The sequence below is a fragment of the Mustela lutreola genome, chromosome 10 (genome assembly GCF_030435805.1).
Source record: "Mustela lutreola isolate mMusLut2 chromosome 10, mMusLut2.pri, whole genome shotgun sequence".
Taxonomy (NCBI): domain Eukaryota; kingdom Metazoa; phylum Chordata; class Mammalia; order Carnivora; family Mustelidae; genus Mustela; species Mustela lutreola.
Window position 1 is genome coordinate 70,994,028 of NC_081299.1, and position 15,155 is coordinate 71,009,182.

At 38.9% G+C, this 15,155-nt stretch overlaps 2 protein-coding genes across 8 annotated transcripts in view; one reads left to right on the plus strand and one right to left on the minus strand.

Annotated features, from left to right (window-relative positions):
* Positions 1–204: 204 nt before the first annotated feature.
* GNG5 (G protein subunit gamma 5) lies at positions 205–8,030 on the minus strand. Its single transcript, XM_059138048.1, has 3 exons — positions 7,825–8,030; positions 4,024–4,169; positions 205–430 (listed from the first exon to the last, which is right to left on the minus strand). The coding sequence occupies exons 1-2, from the start codon at positions 7,903–7,905 to the stop codon at positions 4,044–4,046; spliced, it is 207 nt and encodes a 68-aa protein (XP_058994031.1). The 5' UTR covers positions 7,906–8,030; the 3' UTR covers positions 205–430; positions 4,024–4,043.
* The window catches only part of SPATA1 (spermatogenesis associated 1), a 58,591-nt gene continuing 50,589 nt past the window's right edge, over positions 7,154–15,155 (plus strand). For 2 of the 7 annotated variants that reach the window (XM_059138043.1, XM_059138042.1), the window contains exon 1: positions 8,124–9,065. In XM_059138043.1, the coding sequence (XP_058994026.1) occupies positions 8,928–9,065 (138 nt within the window). In that variant the 5' untranslated portion in view covers positions 8,124–8,927. Of the gene's footprint in view, positions 7,286–8,116; positions 9,066–15,155 lie in introns of those variants that run through there. The other 5 variants (XM_059138040.1, XM_059138041.1, XM_059138045.1 and 2 more) reach the window with 5 other exon arrangements.

Sequence of the window (15,155 nt, forward strand, 5' to 3'; positions counted from 1 at the left end):
CTAGTATCATCAGCTTCCTCCTGACCTTGCAACTTCCCTACAGTCTTTCAAATAAATGTATGGCATAAATTTTTGTGAGATGAGTTGGTAAGAAAATGCACTAAAACTTAACCCCTTCTTAATAACAATGGGAAATTGTCATTTATCTTAGGTATTCAAAATAAATTAATACATAGCCTATTTAATACCAGCAATTAACCAAAAAACTTTTATACTAAGTATTTTATTGTATGCTGCTGCCAGTGTATATAAAACAATTACCCTTATGAAATAGAAATTTATGAGAATTCAGAGAGGTAGATGTTAAGGACTGACAAAAGTAAAAGTTTATATAGTATGGCACGTGTTACAGGGATAAGCTTTTTGTACAGGCTTCAAATTTAGTTCTCCTTTGAATAGTCACTGGTTCATGAAAAGTGGTCTAGAAAACCTGAAATGGAAAAGAAAAGAGTGAATTAGGGTAAAGTACCAAAGCACAATAGTTTCTTCTGAAAAGTAATACATTTTCTATTACTTTAAGGACATTTGTTTACATGTCAGCTTATAAAGTGCTTTCAATTAAACTAAGCCTGTCTTATTTTTTAAAAGATTTATTAGAGAGTGAGCACTGGTGTGTGTGTGGCCATTGGGGATACTATCCAAGTGACTCTGACTTTGGGCTTGATCTCAGGACCCATGAGATCAGAATGACTGAGCTACCCAGGTGCCCCAAACTAAGCCTGGTTTGTTTTGTTTTGTTTTGTCTGTTTTTTACAGATTTTATTTATTTACTTGACAGACAGAGATTACAAGTAGGCAGAGAGGCAGGAAAAGAGAGAGGTGGAGGCAGGCTCCCTGCCAAGCAGAGAGCCCGATAGGGGGCTCGATTCCAGGACCCTGGGATCATGACCTGAGCTGAAGGCAGAGGCTTAACCCACTGAGCCACCCAGATGCCCCTTGTTTGTTTTGTTAAAGGCAGACCCATCTCAAGGTTTCTAGGGGGGAAATGATAAAACAGGAGATTTCTGTGGTATATAAAATGTAACTTCCTCTTAATTTTCATAACCACCCTGAAGTACAAATCACTTCTGGTTTATAAATAACGGACTTTTAAAGACTAACTTGCCAAGATCACTCCCAAAGATACTCTATGTCCTAATTTTTAAAAAGTTAATATAAAACTCTCAAATTCAGAAAAATCTGAACATCCCTAGAAAATGAGCAGTTGGCAATGATGAGAGGAGTCTGGCTATATCTACTAAGGAAAGATGCAGTCTCACTTCCATTTACCTAGATAAACCTATACATAAAAGAAAAACACGTACACAGATATTGACTGTAGTGGTGTTTTAATAGCAAAGAACTAGAACTAGCTTAAATGTAACTCAATAAGGGAATAGATAAATAAACCAGGGTTGATACATATTGTTGAATACTCTATAGCAGGTAAAACAATTTACATGGATCAACACAAATCTCAAAAACAAAATAGTAGTTATTCCTTAAAAGAGAGTAACATCTATATGGAAGGGGAGAAAAGGTTTATCTTTTTTAAAATTTCTTTTTGATACATGGTTCTACTTACTTGAAAATTTCAAAACAAAAATGTTCAAGAAGCTTAAACAGAATCAGTGGTGAAAAAACAAAATGTTTAGCTTCAATTAACATCTGAATTAGGGCAAATTTTAAAAACTAGATAGGCAGAAAATAAGGAACAGCCTGAGAACTGTTTAGCAAGAGCTCAACAAAAGAGCATTCTCAAGGTTCAGGTGGAAAGCCTGCTCCTAGTTATGAAGTGTTACTAAATTTTAATTGTCATCCTTTATTGAATAATTTTCCTTTTTTTTGCTTTTTTTAAAGATTTTATTTGAGAGAGAGAGCGCATAAGCCAGGGGAGGAGAGCAGAGGGAGAAGGACAGGCCAACTACTCTTGGGCCTCCCACAAAGCTGAGTTCATGACCTGGGCCAAGATCAAGAGTCAGAAGTTTGCAAATGAGCCACCCAGGCATCCCTAAATAATTTTATTTTTAGAAATTTATCTGAAAGAGGTAAACTACACATAGGAAGACCAAGATATTTCCCTCAATGTAGCTTCAAGCTTGGAAACCTCAACATTTAATGATGTTTAAGTTATAATACAACAACTGAAAATCTCATTTACAAAGAATTTTTTTTTTAAGATATTTATTTATTTGACAGAGAGAAATCACAAGTAGGCAGAGTGGCAGGCAGAGAGAGAGAGAGAGGGGACAAAGCAGGCTCCCTGCCAAGCAGAGAGCCCGATGTGGGACTCGATCCCAGAACCCTGAGATCATGACCTAAGCCGAAGGCAGAAGCTTAACCCACTGAGCCACCCAGGCGCCCCTACAAAGAATTTTTAATGCAAATAATGAAATAAGAAAATTCAAGTGGTTTTTAAAAACAGAATAAAAACCGTACATACTATGATCCTCAGTGTTTGTAAACCAGCCCATAAATATTTCTTCCTCTTAAAATCTAATCTATTATAATATATTCTATTATGATCTATTATAATATTAACAGTGATTATGTGATCATGGTAATTTCTATAATTCTTGTACTCTACCTATTGCTAAATTAGCTACACTATCTTAATTTAAATTATAAAAGCTATATATTTTTAAAAGATGTGAAAATAAAGACTGAATGTAGATTCTTTGCATCCAGGCCATTTCACTAAGGGCCACCCAGGACCAGCAGCATCCATATAACCTGGAAGTCTGTAAGAAATACTTCACCCCTAGAATTCAGACCTATTGAGAATCTGCATGTGAACAAGGGGATTTGCAGATAGTGAGGTTTAAGCAGAAATACTATTACATCCAAATGTCCTTTTCCTGGACTAAGGTGTTTCAAATCTTATCTACAAACTTATTTTATTATACTGCTAGGATTAGTAGCAATTATTTTACTTTGAAACTTGGGTTCCTATCCTAGCTATATTTATAACTTTGAGCAAGTCATTTAAACACCCATCTGTAGACTTTTGTAAAACGAAACTGTTAAGACCCAGATAAGAAGCCAGGCTTAACAGTATTTTATATCAAATGAAAACAAACCACTTTGTAAAGTAAATACAAAGGGAAAAGAGGTTAAAAAAAGAATATTTTATAAGCCATAAAAATATGAAATTTCCAAAAACTGCCATGAAGAATTAATATTGCTAGAGGCAACGAACTATTAGTTATTCAAAATGAATGTGTTAAGCTGTTAATAAGAATTACTTCCTCATGGAAAACCTGATACTCAAAGGTGGTTTCTGGTGTTTCAAAATCTTAACCAATTTAACCATTTTATTTATTGGAAACATGCTGCCTTCCTTTATAGTACCAAATCTACACAGCTTAATGAGGGAGGGCACAATTCTGTAACATGGTATTTTAAGAAGCAGCTTCCTGAACTTTGAGGAGTTAGAATGTTTGTAAAGGGTGTGTGCCACACAGTCTTTTTTTCTTTTTTTTAAAGCACTTCTTTAAAATTGCTTCTCATAGGTCAGTACTAGTGAGTAAATCTCTGACTAAAGTGCCATGTATTTATAAAAGGCAGCACCCTTGCATTACATTTTAAATTCTCCACAGCATGTTTTTTGGTCACATCTCTCTTGGTTAACATTATACATTTTTGCACACACTGACATTTGATCTGGAAAGTAAAGATTGATACATAGACACGTGCCTTAAACCGGCAAATTCTTTAGTTTCTTAATCTCATGAAATCATATCCACTGCCTACCACCATGAACTCATACACTTCATTTCCCTCCTTTTATCTTTACTTAACAAGAATAAAGAGTAAAATCTGTTATTCCCCACTACAAATGTTGACACCATGTCAGTTTATTCAACCATCTCTTGATTTTCTCTTGCATTCCCAACTCCTAATTCTTTGCTATGCTGCACTATAGCTGGGTTCTATTAGAGGAATGACATCAGAATTAATCCAAATCAGTTGGTAGTATTTAAAAATCCCCATAAACACTGCAGATTTTTTTTTTAAAAACTCTAAATATTTAGGGAAACTTACCATCCCAAAGATTTATTTTACTACAAAAAGGAACAGACTTTCTGGGGTCTGAATGGGTTCGTACTTGAAGACACACCAGTTAGCAGGGGGTCGTGTTGGGCATTCTGCAGACAGAATTGTTTCAGATCTGCAGCTGCCTGGGAAACCTGCAAAAGACCAAAGGAGAGAGGGTAGTGGGAAGAGCCGATAAGGTTTTAATGAAGGTTTTTTCAAATCCCTGAAATACTTGCAATAAACACTTTTCTTTTTTATTTTAAAAAGATTTTGATCCAGCCAGGCACCCATGTAAACATTTTACTAGGTCAAAAGAAGATATATACTAAATGAAGGTCAACAGTCGTATATATATATTGAGCTCATACTCAAAACACTACATGTACAGAGAATTAGTTTATAGTAGGTTTTCTTTTGCTTGCTTATTAAAAGCATCAAATGATCTAAGTATATGTGCAAAATAAAACCTATCTTTCTAGTTTATTAATAAACTTCAGAGGTATTCCACCTTCAGGCTACTCAACACGTTGCTTTTTATTAAAAACAGTACGTTCGATAAAAAATGTGTTAAAGTTCTAGCCAACCGTTACTTTGTCTTGAAAGCAATATTATTGGAAAAATGCTACCGTGAACATTATGTTCTAAATCTGAACCATTCCGTTCATTGTTTTGGTATTATGTACCATCTGCTGTTTGAGGTTACAAAACTGTGACAGCTTTCTGCTTAGTGTCATGCGACTGAAAGGCTGATAGCAAACTTCGAATTATTTTAATAACTTCACTAGCAGCGCCTGTCTTTAAAAAGCAAGGTATTTGCTTTTAACTATTTTCATACACATATGCAATGCCACTCAAATGGGACTTAAGTATCACTTAAACGTCTACTATTTGTATATATCCTCATAAGGTGATAAAGGATACCAAAACAAAGAACTGAATGGTTCAGATGTAGAACAAGAATAACTAAAAGATGCCCCAAATGAATATAATATCCTCAGTCTTGAGGTTTCAGGAAGATGGGAAAAATAATCATTTTAGTTTCAACTGTCCCCAAGGAGGGTGAGAGCAGGTGTCCAGTACAGCTGGGCATTTGCCTCTGAAAGGGAGGTGAGAGCATCACACTTCTCTATAAGAAGAAATCCTGCAGATTACTGCTGTAGCCCAGACATCTACCTAGTAAAAAGATACATGATCCTGAGATGAATCTCAAATCTGAAACCTAGCTGTATGTTTGGCCTATCCAATAGTCCAGAGTTCTAATGAGTTCCATAGGTTTATTTAGCAACTGTGTAAAGTGGTATGTAAATACCTGGTACCAAGTGCTACAAAAAATGGCCACCCTGTTTACCCACCAAAAGAAGGTATAGCTAAAGTGGGGGGTATGCATGGTATCTTCTGCACAATCTTAAAACTTGGTTTCATTCAAGTTAACTAGCAGTAAGGATAAAGTATCTATTAACTTTCTGCCTAAAGGGGAGGCAGGCTCCAACTTAACTAATTCCCTTTCACAAACTTCTCAAGTGCTAGTATGAACCAAATATACTCTAGGCACTGAGAATACCAAGAACAGCCAGGTCCTTGTTATGGAGGTGACAGACAGTTCAGAGGAAAACACAGACAAGGAACTCTTTGGTAAAGAGTGGTTAGATCGTGCCTTAAGGGAAGGAGTCTCTGGGGAGGTGACATTTAAACTGAGATCTTAATGACAAGACAAACAGCCAGGTAAATAAATATGTGAGAAACCAATCAGAATTCTAAGCAGTGAGGAGAACTAAGACAAAGGCTCTAAAAGTCAAACAAGCTGCCAGCCCCGAAAGCATTATAATATTCACCATCCAGGATGTTGAAACCCTATAATCCTGGCAGAATTATTAGTGCCCTCTTTCACTCTCAGAAGTGTCCTGGGTTGGCTATACAATGTATGGTCACACTACATATGGTAGGATTTGTCAAGCGTTTGTGAAAATCTCTATCAAGAGTACTCAAACAAAGGTTTAACAATAAACTGTGCTAGTTAAAGATCACCCAAAAAAGCATCTAGCACAGAGTCATAGATAAAATAGGTACAGAAAATAAAATCAAACTAACTACACGTTACAACGGATTTAAAGAAAAGCTCACTGAAAGTTCCACAGCAGGATTCACTCCCTTCTTTGCTACAGCCCCTTGCAGATGAACTAGAACTCTAAAACCAAATCACCTATGGTGGCATTAAGGCTCCTGAGCAGAAGCCTCCTGAAGAACTGAAGTATAGGAAGCAGGCATCACTCTGCAGAGAGTTACTGGAGAAGCTGTTTTTCATAGTGAAACCCTCATAGTACTCTGAGGGCTTCCATTTCACTTCGAGACAAGGACTAAGTACCCCTACTGAACACTTAACTTCTTTCAACCAGTCCCCCTTTTTATGCCCCACCCCACAATTTTTCTTTCCTGAGCCACTCCAACTATGATAAAGGCACACCTGAATGATAATGTAAAGGTTAAACTTTTAATTGGATTTCAGAGTTAAATCCAGCCAAGACTGACCATAAACCACAGGGATGAGTTAAGTAATCTGGATATGAGAGAAATGGATTCCAAACAGCAACGGAGTCTACAGCAATTAAGCCCAGGATGGGAGGGGAATCCCACACCAAAACTGATGGGAATTTCCCTTCCGTCCTGAGGTGACCACAACTGAGTATGCTAGGTCCCTGACATTTCTATTTAAGGAAATAGGTAAATGGGAGGCAGCTTACTCCACAGAACACTTCAGAGAGAAGTAAACACTAGCCTCTAGTACATAATCAAGTCATCTTGGAAATTGGCTATTTCTTTCAACGGAGTGCATGATTTATATTCTTCTGTTTCTTAATTACAAGGAGTGTTTCACTTGTAAGCTGACCTCCTCCAGAAAGAGGCCAATCTACTGATTTTAAAAATCAGGAGAAAGTTTGGAATAGCATTTCAACGTCAGGTTATCCTACCAACACACACAAAAGGTTTCTTTTTCCCCAAAGTAAATCCCTAAGGTCAGTGTTACCCAGACGGCAAAACAAGTAAAACTTGTCCACCCTAATCAGTAAGATATGCAAACTAGCAGATACTCCCAAGGTCAAACTGTGCCAAATAGGTATGAAATGCACGCTTTGTACGAGGCTGTACAGGGCACCAGTGGTAACTGGGGCACTGGGGACGTTTTGAAAACAAACGTGCTTCTTTAACCTGAAGTTTGTGTTTGCAAAAATTCGTTTTCAAGTCTGTGTTCGATGGGTAAGAAGAGCGGGAGGTAAGAATCTAGTATTAAAAGTAGAGGGTTTGGGAGCGTTCTAACTTGAAAACAGATTCTGTTCTAAATTAAAAATCAGATAAAACTGTCCAGTGAAAAGAAAGGGTGGAGTCTGGTAAGCTAACGACTGGAAGGGCGCGGACGGCGCTCGGAGGAGCAGCTGTTGCCCAAGCCAGCCACCGAGTCACTGCAGAGGGAGGGAGAGAGAAGGGCGACCGGAATGCGGAAAGCCGCCTTTCAGCCCCGGGACCAGCCGCCTTTCAGCCCTGGGACCAGCCGCCTTTCAGCCCTGGGACCAGCCGCCTTGGAAAGCCCTGGCCGCGGAAGGGCGCACTAAGCAACCCCCGAAGCCACGGCGCCAACCCGCGCCGCCACTTCTCTAAAGTTGGCCGCTCCCGGATCCTCGCCGCCGAGCGCGCGGCCTCCCCAAGCCAAGCGGGAGCAGGACTCCAGCGCCGCGGATCCCAGCCACCACGGCCGCCCGATCCTACCCTCCGCCTCCGCCCTCCCCTCCCCCTCGGCCGCCCGCCCCCGCTCACCTTCACGCGGTTGAGCCCGGCTTCCAGCCGAAGCTGTTGAACCACTTTCTTCATAGCGGCAACGCTGGAGGAACCAGACATGGCGCTCTCAGGAGCCGGGCAGATTTTCGTGCGTGCGTGGGTCTGTCCGTTCGTGGGTCCGCGGGGCCAGACGGTGGGGCAGCGCGGCGGGGGGGCGGGGCTCGGAACTTTGTCTCTTAAGTTTCCGGTTCTTTGCCCAGCGGCTCCACCCGCGGCGCGCATGCGCGCTCTTCCTTCGCGTTAGGTTCCAGCGCCTCACCCTCTGGGGGAGCGGAGTCTGAGCGAGGGTGGAAGGGAGCGAGAAGGGGCGGAGCGGACTGTGGGCAAGTAGCTAAGGGACCCGAGCGCGAGTGGACGCCCGTTTTCTCCTTCCTCTCCGAGAGGCCAACTTAGGAGAGGTAAAAAGAAAAGTTTGTTATTAGCCGCCGATACCCGAGGGCGAACCCTGAAGAGGACTGGTGAGGGAAGTCAGGTGCTTGAGGGAGTTTATAAAAGTGTGGTGGCGGGGTAACAAGGAGGTTCTAGCTTTGCTGACGGCGTTGGTGGCAGAGGTTGAGGGAAGAGAGGTCCCAGTCAGAGTATGTGGGAGCCAAAAGTACCGGGTGCGACTCACTCACACCCTGTCTCCTTGGAGACGTGTCTCTAAGGGACTCGAGTTTGTTCAACGGGCGGCCCGTCTTACAGCCTCCTCTCGGCGGTCAGACCACTGAGGCGGAGAGCGGGCACGGAGGCTCCTGTAACTGACCTGTGGGAGCCGGGAGCAGGGGTGCTGGTTTGCTAGGGAAAAGCGCTTTTCGAGATTTGGCTTCTTTCGCCTCTTACCTCTTGGTTTTCTCGAAGAGGTGAACAAGCCAAGGTACTTGATGAAGATGACAACCATCTCCTCTTGTTATCCGTTTCATTTGGGGATTAACGCTTATTATACCTTGACAAAACATTTTTGCGTTTCGGGAAAGTGTGTTCTACGTTTCAGTTGTATCTCATCACCTGCTGCCTGAAACTGACCTTCAGAGGAGTTCCTGGAGAGAGAAACAGTGGGATCTAATCAAGCAAAATAGGCTCAACCAAAGTGTGTTTCACCCATGGAAACAGATTTATTATGGCACAGCACCGAGGACAAGTGTTTCCTATTCAGCAACTCAAGTACATCAACAAATACCCTGATGTTTTCAACAAATGTGAATAATTTCATCACTAAGACATTACACATTTTTTGTATGGTGAGAAAATCCACATATAATTTACCCCAATTGAAAAATAAAACCCAGCTTCTTTACTAAACAGTTTAAATCGTTTTACAAAAATGTACAATGTGCTTTAGTATATGAATTCATACGATAGATGTAATCACTAGGTTTATAAACCAAGGTGTAAATTCTGGCACTACCACTTACCTTGGTAATCCCAGGCGAGCCACTTTAATTTCGCTGAGCCTCTGTTTCCTCTTTTTTTTTTCCCCCTTAAGATTTTATGTATTTATTTGACAGAAAAAGCACAAGCAGGGGGAGCGGTAGGGAGAGGGAAAATCAGGGTCCCCAGTGAGCAAGGAGCTGGATGTGGGGCTCTATCCCCGGATCCCTAGGGATCTGCCATCTGAGCTAAAGGCAGATGCTTAAATGACTAAGCCATCCAGGTACCCATGCCTCATTTCATAATGAAATAATAAAGCTTTCCAGAATTTTCTTAAATTGACAATTCTATTCATTATGTTGTGCTCACAAGTATAGCTACCACCTCTCACTATTACAGTACCATTGACTGTATTCCATGCTGTACCTTTCAGCTCAGAGAATTATTCATTCCGTAACTGGAAACTTACCTCCCACTTCTCTTCACCCATTGTGCCTGTCCTCCCAACCTGCCTCCCTCTGGCCACCATAAGTTTGTTCTCTAAAATTGTGGGTCTGTTTCTGGTTTTGTTTATTCCTTTGTTTTTTAGATTTCACATATAAGGAAAATCATACTGTATTTGCCATTCTTGGATTTATTTCACCTAGCATAATCTCCTCTAAGTCCATCCATGTTGAAAAGGGCAAGATCTCATTCTTTTTCATGGCTGAGTAATATACCATTATTCTACATATTCTTTATATGTAACATTCTATATATTCTACATATTACTACATAGTAATATTCTACATATTCTTTTATAGTCGTCTATTGGTGGATACTTGGCTCGTTCCATACCTTGGCTATTGTAAATAATGCTGCAGTAAACATAGGGGTGCATGGGGGTGCCTGGGTGGCTCAGTTGGTTAAAAGTCTATCTTTGGCACAGGTCATGATCTCAGGGCCCTGAGATGGAGCCCCACATCAGACTCCCTGCTCAGGGAGAGCCTGCTTCTTTTCCCTCTGCCCCTCCCCCTTCACATGGATGTGCTTGCTCGCTAGCTCTCTCAAATAAGTAAATAAAATCTTTAAAAAAAAAAAAAAAACACAAGAGTCCATATATTTTCAAGTTAGTTTTTTGCGTTTGTTTTCTTTGGGTAATATGAAGTAGCAGAATTACTAGATGGTAGGTATTTCTATTTTTTTATATTCTATTTTTAATTTTTGAAGAAACTTCATGCTGTTTTCAACAATGGCTGCACCAGTTTTTATTCCCACCAGTAGTGCATGAGAATTTCTTTTCTCTGTATCCTTGCCAACACTTGTTATTTCATGTCTTTCTGAAACTAGCCATTCTGAGAGTTATGAAGTACTATCTCCTTGCTGTTCTGATTTCCCTAATGATTAGTGATGTTGAGCATCTTTTCATATGTCTGTTGGCCATTTGTGCATCTTTGGAAAAATTCCTGTTCAGGTTCTCTGCCCAATTTTTTTAAAAGATTTTATTTATTTGAGAAAGAATGTGAGCAGAGGGAGAGAGAATTTTTTTTAAGGTTTTATTCATGTGAGAGACAGGGAGAAGCAGGCTCCCCTTTGAGCCAGCCAGGAGCCCTATGTGGGGCTCCATCCCAGGACCTAGAGATCATGACCTGAGCTGAAGGAGATGTCCAACCATCTGAGCCATCCAGGCACCCCAGGGTGAGAGAATCTTAAGCAGACCTAACATCCAGTGGGGCTCAATCAGAGGACCCGGAAATCATGACCTGAGCTGAAATCAAGTGTCGGACACTTAACTGACTGAGTCACCCAGGCACCACTCCTCTGCTCATTTTTTTTTTTTTTAAGATTTTATTTATTTATTTGTCAGAGAGAGAGAGAGCAAGAGCGAGCACAGGCAGAGTGGCAGGCAGAGTCAGAGGGAGAAGCAGGCTCCCTGCAGAGCAAGGAGCCCGATGTGGGACTCGATCCCAGGACGCTGGGATCACGACCTGAGCCGAAGGCAGCTGCTTAACCAACTGAGCCACCCAGGCGTCCCCCTCTGCTCATTTTTTATATCAGATTGTTTATTATTACTGAAGTGTAATTAGCATAAAATATTATATTCATTTCAGGTGTATAACATGATTCAGCAGTTGCATATATTAGTGCTAACCACAGTAAGTGTACTCACCATCTATCAGCAATGTTCTCACAATATTTTTTTTTAATTTATTTATTTAATGGAAAGAGAGATCACAAGTAGGCAGAGAGGCAAGGAGAGACAGAGGGGTAAATACACCTCCTTGTCGTCCTCTGGCAATCATCAGTTCTTTGTATTTCAGCATCTGTTTTTTTTGTTCATTCATTTGTTTTTTAAGATTCCGCCTATAAGTGAAATTATTTGGTGTTTGTCTTTCTGTGTCTGACTTATTTCACTTAGCTTAATACCCTCTAGCTCTATCCATATTGTTGCAAAGGGCAAGATCTCATTCGTTATCACTGAGTAATATTCCATTGTATGTATATATACCACATCTTCATTCATCTATCAGTGGACTCAGGTTGCTTCCATATTTTGATTACTATAAATAATGCTGCAATAAACATAGCGGTGCATACCTCTTTTTGAATCAGTGTTTTCGTTTTCTTTGTGTAAATATCTAGTAGTGGAATTACTGGATCATGTGGTGTTTCTGTTTCTAATTTTTGAGGAACCTGCTTAGTGGTTTCCACAGTCGCTGCACCCACTTGACTTACCACCACCAGTGCATGGGGGATTCTTTTTCTTCACATCCTCACCGACACTTGTTTCTTGTCTCTTTGATTCCAATCATTCTGACACGTGTAAAGTGGTATCTCATTGTGGTTTCAATTTGCATTTCCTTCGTGATTAGTGATGTTGAGTGTTTTTTCATGTGTCTGCTGCCTTTATATGCCTTCTTTGGAAAAACCCATCTACTCAGCTCCTCTACCCATTGTTCAGTTGGATTACTTGTGGTTTTGGTGTAGATTGTGTAAGTTCTTTATGTATTTTGCATATTAACCTCTTATCAGATATATCATTTGCAAAAATCTCACATTCAGTAGATTGCCTTTTTGTCGATGGTTTCCTTCACTGTGCAAAAGCTTTTTATTTTGATGTAAGCCTAATAGTTTATTTTCTTTTCTTTTCTTTTTTTTTAAGATTTTATTTATTTATTTGACAGACAGAGATCACAAGTAGGCAGAGAGGGAGGAAGAAGCAGGTTCCCCGCTGAGCAAAGAGACCAATGCGGGGCTCGATCCCAGGACCCTGACATCATGACCTGAGCTGAAGGCAGAAGCTTTAACCCACTGAGCCACCCAGGTGCCCTTATTTTTCCTTTTATTTCCCTTACTTGAGGAGCCATATTTAGAAGAACGTTGCTAAGGATGATGTCAGAGAGATTACTGCCTATGTTTTCTTAAGGTCTCATATTTTGATATTTTAAGTTTATTTTTGTGTATGGGTTGAGACAGTGGTCTGGTTTCTTTTTCTTTCTTTCTTTCTTTTTTGGTAACTGTCCCATTTTCCCAGCACCATTTGTTGAAGAGACTATCTTTTCTCCCATTGTATATGCTTGCCTCCTTTGTTGTAGATTAATTGACCATATAAGCATGGTTTTATTTCTGGACTCTCTGTTCTGTTTCATTGATCTTTATGTCTCTTTTTGTGCCAATACCATACTATTTTGATTACTACAGCTTTGCAGAATATCTGGAAATCTGTGGTTGTGATCCCTCCAGCTTTGTTCTTTTCTCTCAAGATTGCTTTGGCTATTTCAGATCTCTTATGGTTCCCTACAAATTTCAGTATTATTTGTTCTAGCTTTTTGTTGGTGTTTTGATAGGGAATGCATTGAATTTGTAGATTGTTTTGGGTAGGTAGTATGGACATTTTAATAATAATATATTCTTCCATGAGCATGCAATGTCTTTCCCTTTGTGTTATCAATGTCATGTCTTTCATCAGTGTTTTATAGTTTACAGAGTATGGGTCTTTCATCTCCTGGTTAAGTTTATTTCTAGGTATTTTATTCTTTTTGGTGCAATTGTGAATGGAACTGTTCTCTTAATCTCTTCTTCTGCTACTTCATTATTAATGTATATAAATACAATGGATTTTGTTTATTAATATTGTATCCTGCACCTTTACTGAATTCATTTATCAGTTCTAGCAGTTTTTTAATGGAGTCTTTAAGGTTTTTTTTTTATGTATATTACCATGTCAGCTCTATATAGTGACAGTTTAAGTTCTTCCTTACCAGTTTGGATGAATTTTATTTCTTTTTCTTTCTGATTACTGCAGCCTGGACTTCCAGTGCTGTGTGGAATAAAAGCAATGAAAGTGGGCATTCTTGTCTTGTATTTGAGAGTAGAGGAAAAGCTCTAAGTTTCTCACCATTGCGTATGATGTTAGCTGTGGCTTTTTCATATGTGGCCTTATTATGTTGAGGTCATCTCCCTAAACGTATAATATTGGGAGTTTTTATCATGGATGGATGTTATATTTTCTCAAATGCCTTTTCTGCATCTATCAAAATGATCATATGGTTTTTATGCTTTCTCAGTGTGACTTCTTATGGTGATTGCTTTGTGTATATTGGAGCACACTTGTATCCCTAGAATAAATCCTGCTTGATGGTGGTAAATAATTTTTTATTTTAAATTTCAAATTTTTATTGTTGAAATTTGTTTGCTAACATCTTGTAAAAGATTTTTGCATCTATTTGTATCAGAGAAAGGACTGTGGTTTTTTCTTTTTTTTGTGTTGTCTTTGTCTGATTTTGGTATCAGGTTAATGCTGGCCTGGTCGAATGCTTTAGGAAGTTTTCCTTCATCTTATCTATTTGGAAAAGTTTGAGAAGAGTAGGTATTAACTATTCTTTAAATGTTTGGTAAATTCACCTGTGAATCCACCTGATGTCCTAACTTGTTTGTTAGGACCTTTTTGATTACTGATTGAATAAATAAATAAATAGTAATCAGTCCAGAGTTTTTCTTTTTTATCCAATCTTGGCATACTCTATGTTTCTATGAATTTATTTCTTCTAGGTTGTCCAATTTGATGCCATATAATTTCTCATAGTAGTCTTTTATAATCCTTTGTATTTCTCTGATGAAGAAGTATATCTCATTTCTGATATTATTAAGTCCTCTCGCCTTTTTTCTTGATGAATCTGGATAACAGTTCATTAATTTTGTTTATCTTTTCAAGGACCCACTCTTAGTTACATTGATTTTTTTTTTAGCCTCTATTTCACTTATTTCCACTCTGATTTGATTTCCTTTCTTCCTTACTTCCTTTAGGTATAAGATTAGATTGTTTGAAATTTTTCTTATTTCTTGTGTAAGACCTATACCTCTGTAAACTTTCTTCTTAGAACTGCATTTGTTGCATCCCAAAAATTTTGATCCATTGTATTTCCATTTTCATTTGTCTCCTGGTTTTTTGATTTCTTATTTGATTTCTTTATTGGATACTGGTTGTTTAGTAACATGTTTTCAAATCTCCACATGATTGTATTTTTCCCAGTATTTTTATTTTTTATGTATTTTGTAATTTATAGTTTCGTACTGTTGTGATCAGAAAAGATGCTTGATTTTTATGTCAGTCTTCTTAAATTTATTGAAGCTTGTTTTGTGGCCTAAAGTGATCAATCCTAGAGAATGTTCCATGTGTACTTGAAAAGAATGTATATTCTTCTGTTTTTGAATGGAGTGTTCTCTATACCTGTTAAGTTCATCTGGTATAATGTCACTCAAAGCCAGTTTCCTTCTTGATGGAAGGAATGGTCTATCCATTGAAGTGTGATGTTAAAGTCCCCTACTATTAATTGTATTACTGTTAATTTCTCCCTTCATGTCTGTTCCTATTTCTCTTACGTATTTAGGTATTCCTATATTAGGTACACAATTCCTATATTAGGTACACAATTTACAATTCTTACATCCTTTCCTTAGATTGATTACTTTATCATTAC